This window comes from Beta vulgaris, chromosome 1, assembly GCF_026745355.1.
Source record: "Beta vulgaris subsp. vulgaris cultivar EL10 chromosome 1, EL10.2, whole genome shotgun sequence".
Taxonomy (NCBI): Eukaryota; Viridiplantae; Streptophyta; class Magnoliopsida; order Caryophyllales; family Amaranthaceae; genus Beta; species Beta vulgaris.
In genome coordinates, this window is record NC_079202.1 from 57225380 (window position 1) to 57237949 (window position 12570).

At 34.1% G+C, this 12570-nt stretch overlaps 1 protein-coding gene and 1 long non-coding RNA gene across 2 annotated transcripts; one reads left to right on the forward strand and one right to left on the reverse strand.

Annotated features, from left to right (window-relative positions):
• The first annotated feature begins 636 nt into the window (after window positions 1-636).
• LOC125495018 (uncharacterized) lies at window positions 637-9332 on the forward strand. The gene is made up of 3 exons (XR_007271477.2): window positions 637-1727; window positions 4585-4649; window positions 9196-9332. It is a non-coding gene; the product is annotated as an uncharacterized LOC125495018 (long non-coding RNA).
• On the reverse strand, window positions 4905-9942 carry LOC104888980 (protein WALLS ARE THIN 1). The gene is made up of 6 exons (XM_010674100.4): window positions 9645-9942; window positions 9432-9494; window positions 9230-9346; window positions 8144-8549; window positions 6461-6612; window positions 4905-5468 (listed from the first exon to the last, which is right to left on the reverse strand). Exons 1-6 carry the CDS (start codon window positions 9863-9865, stop codon window positions 5291-5293), a joined length of 1137 nt encoding a protein of 378 aa, XP_010672402.1. The 5' UTR covers window positions 9866-9942; the 3' UTR covers window positions 4905-5290.
• Window positions 9943-12570: the final 2628 nt, after the last annotated feature.

The window sequence follows — 12570 nt, forward strand, 5'->3', positions numbered from 1 at the left end:
TCCTTAACACCTTTGACAAAAATCCCATGCCTAAGAGAGATTAAGGCGTTGTTGGGCAATTAGCAAAAAACTATTAATGGCTAACTGATTGTATTAGCTGATTGACTAGCTGATTTTATTAGTTGTTTGTATAAACGTGCTATCGTAAGTAGTTGATAGTTAATTGCTACACAATTGTGTAAAATGACCAATAGTGATATGTGTATAATCAATTATTGTATTTTGTAGTTTCTACTGTTTATTGATGTAATTTTCAAAAATTTTAGGACATAAATGTAATTTGGTCCACTCATTCCTATACCTTTAATGTCAAAAAGCTCATACACCTAGCTATTTGAGCCAAATCAACTATTTGAAACCTCTTTTTATCATGCACTCAAGTTAGAAGATTGAGTATTCAAATTCTCTAATAATGAGTTTAAACTTCTTTTTTTCTCTAAACCTTTCTCTACCAAACAAGACCTAGATGTATGTAACATTTTTCTTGTTCAAATTGAGCAATTACGTTTACTAATGATAATTTCTATTCGCATTTTTTTTTTTTTTAAAAAAAAGCAATTACGTTTAAAAAAAACTATCAATATAAATTATTTTTAATAAATCGTCATACTTCATCTACAACAATAATAACCCTCACATAAAAGAAAATCAAAACATCAATATGAAAATATTCATTCAATTTACTAATATAAACGCTTTAGAGTCGCTTATGTGATATGGTAATATTTGAACCATAATCAAAATTAGAAGACTTAACATCTTTCCCGCATGATGTGATAGTAAATTGAAATATAGCCATCATTTTGATATTCTTGATATATACTAAGTACAATTTTCCATAACTTTAGATCTTCAAGCTTCCTAAATGGGAGATACTAAGCAACAACAAACCAAATTTACAACCTCTACAAGAGGGGACAAAATTTTTCGTAATTAAGAGAGAGAAACTCTCATCAAAAGAGACTAATTCATGACACAAAGTAAGAAAACGAACTAACTACAAATTATAAGAGAGAAAAACATACAACTATTGACTACTCTACACTAAATAATAGGTGCATACTATTACCAATGATTTATTCAATTGAAAATTTAAATTAGTATTACATATATATTGTCAATCAGGTTAGTCATATTAGATTAATATATGTTATTTTCAATTTAGGTCGCTTTAAAATCAAGTCAAACGTCGCTTGTTCAAAACTCAAAGTCCAAGTGAGACTCTGAGAATTAGGCAAAACATGTACTACCTTCATTTCATATTACATGCAACATTTCTCGTCAACTTTCTCCTCTTTGAACCCATCGTTTGCCTTTTTTCTATTTTTTGTTATATCTTCCGTTTACTTTCTCTTTTTTTTTTCTTTTTACCCATGTCATCCCCTTTTTAAATTTCGGCTTTGTTCTTTTGGACTGAATTAATGAAAATTCAGTTCATTTTAGGAAAGTTAAGTTTAGTTCAGTTGGCTTCCTATTACAATTTTCATTCAATTCATTCACTTCAGTCGAGACAAGTTAATTCGAGTTCAATTCAGTTTGAACAAATTCAGTTCACGTAAATTCAGTCCAAAAGAACCGAGACTGATGTAGGCCCACTACTTAGCAGTCTCGTCCTATTGGCCGAAAAAGATTTTGAAGCTTGGCGCCAAAGGAAATGGCCTCCGTCCTTCGGCCATAGCTGCTAGCGGCCATTGATTCCCTCTTAAACCTCAATTTTACTCATTCAGGTTTTTGTTTCTAATATTTCTTTCTTATCTTTCAATTTCATACTATTTTGTTTCCTTTAATTTCAGCTTTTACTTACCCTATATGCGTAGAGAATTTTTCCGTACATCTAGGGCATATATCTTTTCTGCTAGATTTTTTTGGTCCGATGAATTGTGATGGCGAAATAGAATTCGGTATTACTGAAGTGATCCATCAACTTTTATAGAGACTAATTTTTTTATTAGGGAGAGAGAGATTATGATTAGCGGATAAACAATTCAATAGTTTAAAGTATATCGTTTGGTTTTGGAAATGTGTGATGATCATCATTCATCACATATCAAGAATTCGATTAATCGAAGTTTAAATTACTTTAATATTGTTAAGTGGCAAATTTATTGTTGAGATTATAAAGTGATGTTTAGTGTTATATAAATTTTGTGGAATAACTTCTAGTATTGTCACTAATTTAGGTTTTTTAATGCCTAGGTTTAGGTTATGGACCATCACAAGAGTTCTAATTGTGGCACATTTTGTTGTCACGACCGTTTTTTTAATGAGTTAGTCTATTTGGAGAACTGTTCTCTAGAGAACGAAGACAGATTGGTAAACTTGTAATATCGATTTGGAGTGGGTCCTAACTCCTAAAATCCTCTTCTCTCTTGTACTATGGAGAACATGTTCTCTTGAAACTTTTTCCTTAATTTTTTTTGTTGATGTGCGTGTTGGGGGGATCAAGAGACCAACCCAAGTAAGGAATTTTATCCGACTTTAGTCTCTTTTGGATAATGATATTAACACATCTAGTGATTATAACACTTCTACGTCACATAATCGAGTAAGTAACATATCTAAGGTTATGGCTCTTGCCTTATCCCCTTAAATGGAAAATTAGTAAAGTTTGATAAAACCTTGCCAATATAGATTTTTAGCTATGGATTTGGGCCATTTGGCTCTCTGCTTTGTTGGCTCTCTCTGCTTTGTTGGTTGACCCTTTTTTCTTTGTTTACTATGTCATTTTAGATAATGACTCTGAACTCTGATATGAGCTGTATTTTGCCTAAAACTAAAACTGAATGCTTTATTCTGGACCTTGATTTTGCTGATAGCGTGCGTTAAAACATTTAGGTGATGCTATTTCCACTTTTATTATAATGACTTTAAGGTTGATCTGGTAGTCAACTTTCAACTGAATATATGTATTAATTCCCCTCTTCTTCGAAAGGATATGTTCTCGCTACATTCAACTATGTTAGCGAATTCATCTAGCTGAGCATAGTCTACCTAAGAGTGGTTATGTTAGCAAATTCATTTAGCTGAGCCATAATCTACCTAAGAGTGTATCATCAATTTTTTTTTCTTAGTTTGATAAATGATTCTTGTTGGAACTGTGTCACTTTCCACTTGTTAGAATACAGTTTTTGATGTTATGCTCATGTTGCTTGTTGATCTTATATTGGCTATGGCTATGCCATTTCCTTTGCTTATAAGAATCAAGATCTGAAGTACAGTGCATGTATGAAGTATTACATGTAAAATGCTATTGATTGGGAAAAGTTTCTGGAGCATAGTAAGTTTCTTTTCTGCATTAGAGGTGAATGTAGTTTACATCTCTGTTATTGCAACTGGTAGAAGGTTTGCTGAATTGGAGTTTCCGACTAACATTAGCTAGTGTCTGAAAAACCAAGGTTTCATCTGAAGGTTCAGCACAAATTTTGCTTGTCCTTTTCTGGTGTTGGACATGATACTCCAAAATAGCCTCAATAGGGAAAATGTGAAAGTAGCAGAGATATGATACCTGGTTGCACTTTTACAGTACCCAATCATTAAAGTGAATCTTGATATCAGGATGGTGATCTAGATTTGGAGGATATCCAATTGGAGATGGATGAATATCTAAACTGTTGGTGTTGCTTCCACCATCTGATGAAGTGGAAAAAATCTAAGGTAGTAATTATTTATGACCGAAAAGAAATTGGAAAAGAAGAGGTGTGGAAGTCTGGTGGGGTAGGCTGAATAGATTGTCACCATTTAGGTTGAATAATTTGATATAATTCTCATAATAACAATAAAAAGTATCCCCTACACAAGAATTGCTGTCTAGAAAAGGCATTAGTGGTAATAAGTATAGTTCCTAATGATTCATGTATCTTGATTCTTGACTATGCTCCTTGGGATCTGTTATATGGCCTTAGTCTCAACTCTCACCTAAAGTTTTCCGGTGGCTAGATTTGCAATACAGATTTTATATTTGAAGATGGTGAATGCATATTGATTCAGACCTATATTTATTATGTATCTTGTTTTGGTTACGTATGTATTATAATTGTAAATTACAAAGTTTAAGGCTTCTCCCAAACCTTGTTAGCTTAGTTCTATTGGTCTTCATGTTGCTTTTGTTTTCCCTTTATAAAGACTGTTCTTTTAACCTCTGTTTGGGATGTCAAATGGATGCGGAACCCTGTTCTTTTAATGTTTTTTTTTTTCCTTATAAACTATCATCTTTTGAGGTACTAGCTTCTTGTTGCATATGTGCTCACTCATTCTGAAGCAGTTGAGCCTACTTATGATTGAGGAAAATTTTCATGTCAATTGTGCTTTTTGTTTGTGAATATTTTTCAGACTTTTTTATATATATTGTTTATGTAAATAATGAAGGTATAATGATGGTCAAAAGTTTTGTTTCTACTCTCAAAATGTGGCAGCCTGATCTAATTCAAGCTTCATTTAGATCTGATTGGCAATCAAAAATTTATATCATAAGAATTTTCGATATTGTTGATACTGCTAAGTTGTAACTGCTTGTCACTTGTCAGCAATTGTTCTGCTTTATAAGTACGTCATGTAAATTAATCTACATATTTTTTTGTCATACAGAAGCTTAATTATGAAGACGTTGGCAGCTACTATCCTTGCAGATTCAGGTATATATGCTTGCCTAGGTAAGACTATTCATGCACTTGTTATATTGTCTCCTTCACTGAAAAACGCTGCTATGAATGCCCATCATGGAAGTTTGTGTTGATAGAACTGTTGATGTTTTTATGTACTGGATGTTGTATTTACATGCATTTATACTGATTCCCTGTGTTATAGGTCATCATATTTTATCATGATTTACATAATTTCTTAAAGTCACCAGAATTGCGGCCTTTTTTTGGAATGGAATCATCACAAATCATTCACTACCACGAAGGTTTGAAAAAGATTATGCATTAATAGTGTTTAAGACAGGAATTGGACATGGGTCCATACATCTGGCATGCCACAATATTTTTTTTTTGCAAGTGCATTTTCTTTCCTTGTAAATCAAACCATTAATTAAGATGTAAAAGCGTGGAGTGGGTGGGGGTGTGGGGGGTTAAGCTCCCCTTGGTACACACCTTAAGAGATGGTAACAATCATCACATTCATCCCTAATACCTATTCCTTTTTTCCTCCCTTTTAGCTCATCTCCTAGTGAGAAGACACTAAATGAAAACTTCATACACACCAAAAAAACCAAACTCCCTTGACGCAGTAGTAGTAGTTTGCTTGTTTTCTGACCAGAGCCAACAATCCGAGGTTTATGTTATTGTGGCCACTAAACATTTTCTGATGGGGGAAGGAGTGGTTGAGTAAGGGTTTTCGATTGACTTGATGTTCTGTTGTTGCCATGCTCTGCAGAAGACAGGATTGCAGCCTTTGCAAATTTTGCCTCCTCACTCTTTCCCCACAAGACTTGGTATAGTCCTGCTATGATCAGTACTGCCCCAAGGATCCTGTCAAACATATTTTCCGATGATTGTTAGTTAGGCTAATCATTTCATTTAAATAGAAATCTTATCTAATCAAAATTGACTATATGAGATGGCACCATTTTGTGCTCTTGCTTTCAGGTTTTCTGTACAAACACTGGAGGACTTTACCTCTTCTTTTCTCTTAGGCTCTGTTTGGTTTGACGGAAAACATATATGAAGCTGAAAGTGATCGTTCATGAAAATCACTTTCCAATGGAGACACAATTTTAAATATAGTTTTCCTATTATTTGGATCCTAGAAGAAAGTTAGAAAGAAAAGGAAATACAGAAACAAAGGGGAGAGGATGGATGTGAGAAGAGAAAGTGGAAGTTAGGTCATTGGAAGAAAATGTGACATTCCTTCCTTTAGAAAGGAAATATGGTTTCCATCACCGGGAGTACAATTTCCAACCTTGTGATATCTATTTTCTATACCTTTTAGAGACCAAACAAAGAAAAATGGAAAACCGCTATCTAAGGTTTCCTCGCAACCAAGATACTGCGTTATTTCATTTCTCTATTTCCCTTTCTTCTGTGTGAGTAAAATAGCTAGTATCTTTTCCCCTAGCTACATTAGGAGACAACTTTCCAGTGAAAAATCCACTGAAGGGTGTATGCTATTTAGCTGCACTTTTTTAAGGTCGAGAAATTATAGCTGGTTAAATTATTTGTTTACTATCCAGTAGAGTGATCCTGTAAAGGGGAAAGGGGAATTATGAAGTGAAATATATTCAAACGTTATGAAATAAACTACCTAACATTGCAACAAGTGGGTCTCTTTTAATTGCATGATTAATGAGTGTTCTGTTTTTTTCTTTCTTCATCCCCTTTCTTTAATCTAACCTCTCTTTTTCGGTGGGGTATGTTAGTATTGATTAGAGTTTCCAAGGATAGTGAACGTTGAGGGGGAAAGTTTGTGGGTGGGGGAGAAAGATAGAGTAGATTAAGAAGAAATAAGAATTGCTAGTACTGACCCTCCTAAGTAGAATTGTTCTCCCAAAGCAAATGAGGCCATGATAGCGACAACCAAAGTTTGAACAGGTTGATAAACTGCTACAAACACCGGGCCTCCCCTATCAATGCACCATATCTGTACAGCGAAAGCAATCCCTGATGCTACCACTCCCTGCAATACATACATTAATAACTTAGAAAATTTTCCAAGGGACCCTAACATTTCACAATAATATCGCATTTCATTTTCAGCACTCAATTATTATTAGTTGCACCCTTATAAAGTCATTAACTGGCACTCTATGATTAACTTGAATTAAACTTTGCAAAAGTGAAGAAAGAAAAGTAGCCAGAGCACCTAACCTATAAAAGTTATAAGGAAAGTGACTTGTGCTTATGTACACGGTCACTATGAGCCAACATTTTTTTTTTCATACATCATACATGTAACTGTAGTCTATATTGCTTCAGTTAAGTGATCTGGGTTTGAACCTTATGGACAGTTCCTTATATGTTTTTCCTTAAACTTTTTTGGGTCAAAGTTCGTAAACTTTGATCTTATGTTTTTTAATGACTATTATAGAAAACTCGTATCGTGAAATCTTCTTAGCTTCATTTTGACATGTATATTCACACATATTTACTATATATAATTTTATAGTATATTACTAAAATAATAATGGCCAAAGATTGTCTTGGAGACTATGAATGATTCAATATAGCAATTAAAAAAGGATTAGAGGACGTGTAACTTATAAGTGTACCCTCCTTTTTTACAATGTTTATGTGCATCTATGTTGAGGGGTTTCGAACCTTACCGTAAATTTTTTTTGATGGGTTTATAACTATATTCTAGATAATAATAAATTATAAAAAATTAATAGAAATACACCTTTAGTATATTTAAATACACCTTACTTCAAAAGTTTCCGGTTCTGCCACGCGTCAGCGTTCTAGTTATTTTTAGATTCTGAAGGGTTGCAAAATCAACAATTCTTAAAGAGAAGTACATTGTATATCAACCATACATGCTTGTATGGCAGTATTTTGTACTATATAATTTTAGTGAACTATTAGCCCTACAGGTTGTGGATTCCACATGGGTTGGGGTACCTATGACTACTGACTGGAGAAATAGTTAAAATGTTGCTTTACAGATTATCCTTTTTCTCCCTATCCTCAGCTAATTGACTACACCTGATCTAACTCTTTGCTTCCATTATTCAGCACATTTACTCATGTGAGGTGCTACATCAACTGAAAACTACGACCTTACATAGGAGGCTTTTGAATTGTATTTCTGCCCGTATGAGTGTAGTATATCCCATCATGATCGAACTTATGAGTTCTAAGGTCTCTAGTAGCGTAAGTAACTAGTGAGTTGCTGATTGGAAACATCATGTTGATTATCCGATTCTGATATTTCTGAAATGTTGGCAACATCACTTGTATAATTATGAGTTTGTGTTATTAGCACTATTTGACAAGTCTTGTAAGGTTTTGATTCAGAAACATATTGGGAGGTAGTCAATTGATGTTCTAGGAAATGATTTTGCGCAGACATACTATTCAAGTGCACTTATTTTGGTGTCTCTATAAGGATTCTGTGGCTGCTCTGATGAATTTGATGGTATGGTATATAGCTTAAGTATCTGCACCAGTGTACTGAGTGAAAATAATGTGTAAAGTGTTGAGTTTCTTACCGCATACATAATAGTGAAGAGCTCACCACCTGAATGGAACTTCCAAGCCTCAAAATCCCTCTCAAAGATGGCAGCGATTATAATGAACTGTATCAACCCAAAGAAGCAAGTGTAAGAGGTGACTGAGAGTCTTGCTGGGTATTTCTTAAGAACGGGGGCCTGCAGAACTAGCCAACCGGACCACGACAGGCAGTGTCCGATAAGGAAGATGCAGCCCAAGGTCCAGTTCTTGCCATTGGCATCTCCTAATGAGAGAAGCACTGGCGTGGCATCATGGAGTTCTTTGGTGGGGGAGTATATGACTGGACCTTGGTATAATGTAATAATTGTGGCCCCTGCTACACAGCATGCTGTTCCCAGCACCTTCGCTATACCATCCTTTCTGTCGATTCTCACCTTCTCTATCCTGCAAAACCACAACCGAGCTTTTTACTATCCATCTTGCTGTGTTATCCCAGTTAAACAAACCCTTCACTGTAAATATATTTACTCTCTCCATATTTTGTTAATTCTACAGAAGGATTTTGTTCATGGTCTCCTATGTACATATTTTTGACCATCAATATCTTGATACACATTGAAATAATTCTAACACGATCATAAATGATAATATGTCTTTTACATATTGGCGAGAATTTTATGGTTAATTTTTTTTAAACTTTTGAACTTTAGAAAAGGCAAAGAGGAAGAATTAATGGGACGGAGAAAATATATTTATTATACGTCCAATTTATGTCCTTATTATCAATTGTTAGTTTCTAGTTAGTCTAGGGGATATTAAATTTTAGGATATAGATGTCCAACCGTGTCTAAACTGCATGATTTATTGGACATGTTTTTTTGGAACCAACCAAGAAAGAACTTATAACCAACCAAACAGAGATATTGGGGAGTAATTATTTTCAGGTACTTGTATGTACCTGTGTTTTTCTGTCATCAATGTCTGAAGTTTGTACTTGTACAAATTTCAGTTTGCCATTTATGAGATTTTAGGCTAATGGCTTATTCTGTTTTTTTTGTATGATACATGTGCATGTTAATCTGATGTGTAGTCAGTTACCATTCAATAGAGATGGACAAGCTGACCTGAGAAGTGCAGCCATGAGGAAAGTGAGAGCTGGAACAGAATTCTGAACAGCGGACGCAAAGGTGGGAGACGTGTTGTCCAAACCCAGCAAGTAGAATCCTTGGTTTGCTGTTATCCTGTAAAAAGGTACGTAAGAGAATTCATTAGAACCCTTTACTGCACTAAGCTGTTATAATTACAAGTCTGTGCTCATCTACATACCCAACCAGTGCTAGTAAGAAGAACTGAACCAAGAACGAAAGATTTATAGCAGGCCTCTTCTTCCTGATAGAAAAATGAGAGATGAAACCACAGAGAAAACAATTAGTAGAGCTTATTGTACTGTTAACAAAGTTAAGTAAAACAAACACCAAAAACAATATGCAAATGATAAACTGTAATAAGAGATGAGTGATCATGTTGTTGAAGACATACTTCTCAAGAAAATAGGCAAAAGGAAGGAGGAGAAGCAAAGCTATGACGTTCCTATAGACAGGAAACACAAGCTTGCTGACTCCCATGTTAAGGGCAGCTCTAGAGACTACATGAAACCCGGCATACCCAAACTGCAACGCCAGCATTGCGGCGTGCAGCTGGAACTTTTCGGGTATCGAACACCACATCCTCTGAGAGTTAGAGGCACCATTATCCGCCATTGATACCAACACTATCAAGCACTAGACTAACAACTAAATGAAAGTGGGAAAAGAGAGGGAAGAAGGAGATGAGAGTTTAGGACCAAAGTTATGGAGTATAAATATTAGAATAGAAGGGTGATATTGGGTCCCTATATGGTATAAGTTCATGGCCCACAATGTAGGGCCTTACATAAACATTATCATTATTACTATTATTATTATTATTATTTTTATAAAAAAAATAGGGTGTCTAATATTTTTGGTTGTCTTCCACATATATCATTCTTGCTAAGCTGAAAAGATGGTCTCTAATTGCAATAAGGAACAAGGTTCTGTTTGGAGGCATGCGAATAATCATGGAAAATAGAGGCGTAGAGAAAAAGGGTGAGAGATGGAAATGAGGGTGTATGAAGCCGCCATTGATAGAAATTAGATAGCATGCACGCACGAGGGGTGGTGGGCTACTCCCATGCGTGCTTTCATCCTAAATACCCCACCATCACCATCACCCTCCACCTCTCTATCCCACTCATACACTTGTATTGACCTTATAGCTCTTGTTGTTTTCTTTATTAATTATATGAATAAATGCTGTTTTTTTTAATTATATGAATTCTCCATCTTCAATGTATTTTTATCAATACGAGTATGGAACTTATATGGTCTGATGGTCATAGGTTCTATTGATGTGATGAACACCACTTCATTTCTAGTACCTAGATTTATATACTATATAAAAATACAGTATATTATAACTATTAGATTATGGTATTCATTGCAACATTCTCAATGATTTGGATGAAGAGAAGGCTGTCTTTAATTGGATAATTTTCTATCAAAATGATATCCATTAGCTTTTTGAATGATAATCTAAGAAGAATACATTTATAGCTATTAAATAGATTATATATAATAAATCATCTGATGATAGTCGAGAAAAAAATTATTTATCATGTGACAGCGTAGGAAGATTACTGAACTAGGGTGTAAATATCTTATCGTACGTAGTACAACAAATATGTATACATCTTTATATCATGGAGAATCAGATGTGACATATTTAAATATTTTAGTATAAGGCAGCTGCATTTTATAATCTCCGGAAAGTATAATGATTTTAATGTAGAGCTTTAGGAAGTTGGAAGTTTCGTCATGTTGGTGCGTGGAGCGTGGTTATATTTCATTCGTTCTAAAATAAGAGAAGCACTTTTATGTTTTAAGTGAGTTTTTTAAGGAAAATGTTACACTTATTTCAGCAAGTAGGAAGTACTCTAGACCACATGAACATGCATACTCTGATGAGTTTGACCTCCAATTGACCTTGAGAGTATTGTCCAGCAAATTCGTGTTAGTTTGAAGCTTGGTTGAATAAAATTTATTTGATGTCGAGGGTTAGTTAGGCCGATTAATCCTAGATGAAAAACCCTCACATAGTCACACCCATACTTCTCCTCCATTTGATCTCTCCTTGTCATTACTTCTATGGTGATCTCTTTCAATCTCATTCTCCTACCCTTCATGCTCAGTGTTAACCATTAACATCTTTATTTATGTATTAGTATAATCATAAAAGGATGTTATTTTCTAAGAATTCATTAAAACAAAGCTAACAAGATCCCGCATTGTTAATAAGTATGGTCAAAATGCTTACATTTATGTCAAAATAATGAAGAAAAGAGCATATATGAAACTAAGGTAGACCTAATAAGGAGTTGAAAGAACTTAAAGAAAAAGAATTGGCTTTGATGAAGCTTTCTATGGTATAGGACATTAATTACCCTATATAGGAAGTAGTTTGGGGTTAATATCTAGTTTTTCTTTTTTCTTTTCCTTTGCGTGTAGTGCTTTTTTACACTTGAAAACTATCTATATGAACTTATTTGAATGTGTCTATATATAAAGATCCTCATCTAAATTTATTTTTAGTTGTGAAATGAATTTATTAGAATCTGTCTAACCTTTAATTACCAGATTTTATCATAACTTATTTTTCTGAAACTTTTTGTTTAAGGTGAAAAACAAAATAAATAGGCCATGTGTATGCTACTTTAGTATCCCTACCTTATTATGTAAGTGTGCTTATCATTATGGGTGGGAGTTTGGGGATTGTTATCATTATTGAAAAATTGTTGTTTGTTATTGAATACCTTTGAATTTGATGCTTAAAAGGATAAACTTTTTAGCAGATTTTTGGGAACATAATACTATCTTCTACGTTCTTTGCTCTTTTGGGGGTTTATATTGCTTCTATTTGGACCACCTAAGTTACATCTTCAGAGGATTTAAGACCCTTAGGATTGCTGGGGAAATTTACTCGAGGTAATATATACTTGCCCATTTCACTTTTTCTCCAAATATTGTCTTGTAATGTAGGTAGTTGTCCAAATATCACCAAAAGGATTAATGGTGAAAACACTATATATGAATTAAGGGGTCATAATTTCAAAGATTGATAAACTATATTTCCCTTTTAGTAAACATAAGTATATAATTGCCAAATCATGTACTAACATTATCAAGGTGACGGATTCATGTTGCATGTTCTATAAAAGACAGTACCTTATAAATATATAGTAGTATGAAGTATAGATATCGTTATGAAAAAAAGAAAGAAAGAAGGGTAGATAATTAGATATAAACTATCAAGTTAAGTTTGGCGTAGAGGTAAGGAAAGAACTTTTCTACCTTAAGGAGGCTCGAATTCGATCCTCACTAGGGGCATT

What these genes read in the sequence shown, in the direction of transcription:
- LOC104888980 (XM_010674100.4), bottom strand. Translation starts at nt 9,865, where the DNA reads ATGGCGGATAATGGTGCCTCTAACTCTCAGAGGATGTGGTGTTCGATA. An exon ending in TTTGCCTATTTTCTTGAGAA is followed by an intron (nt 9,495 to 9,644) that starts GTATGTCTTCAA and finishes TTTTTCTATCAG; the next exon opens with GAAGAAGAGGCCTGCTATAA. An exon ending in TCTTCACTATTATGTATGCG is followed by an intron (nt 6,613 to 8,143) that starts GTAAGAAACTCA and finishes TATGTATTGCAG; the next exon opens with GGAGTGGTAGCATCAGGGAT.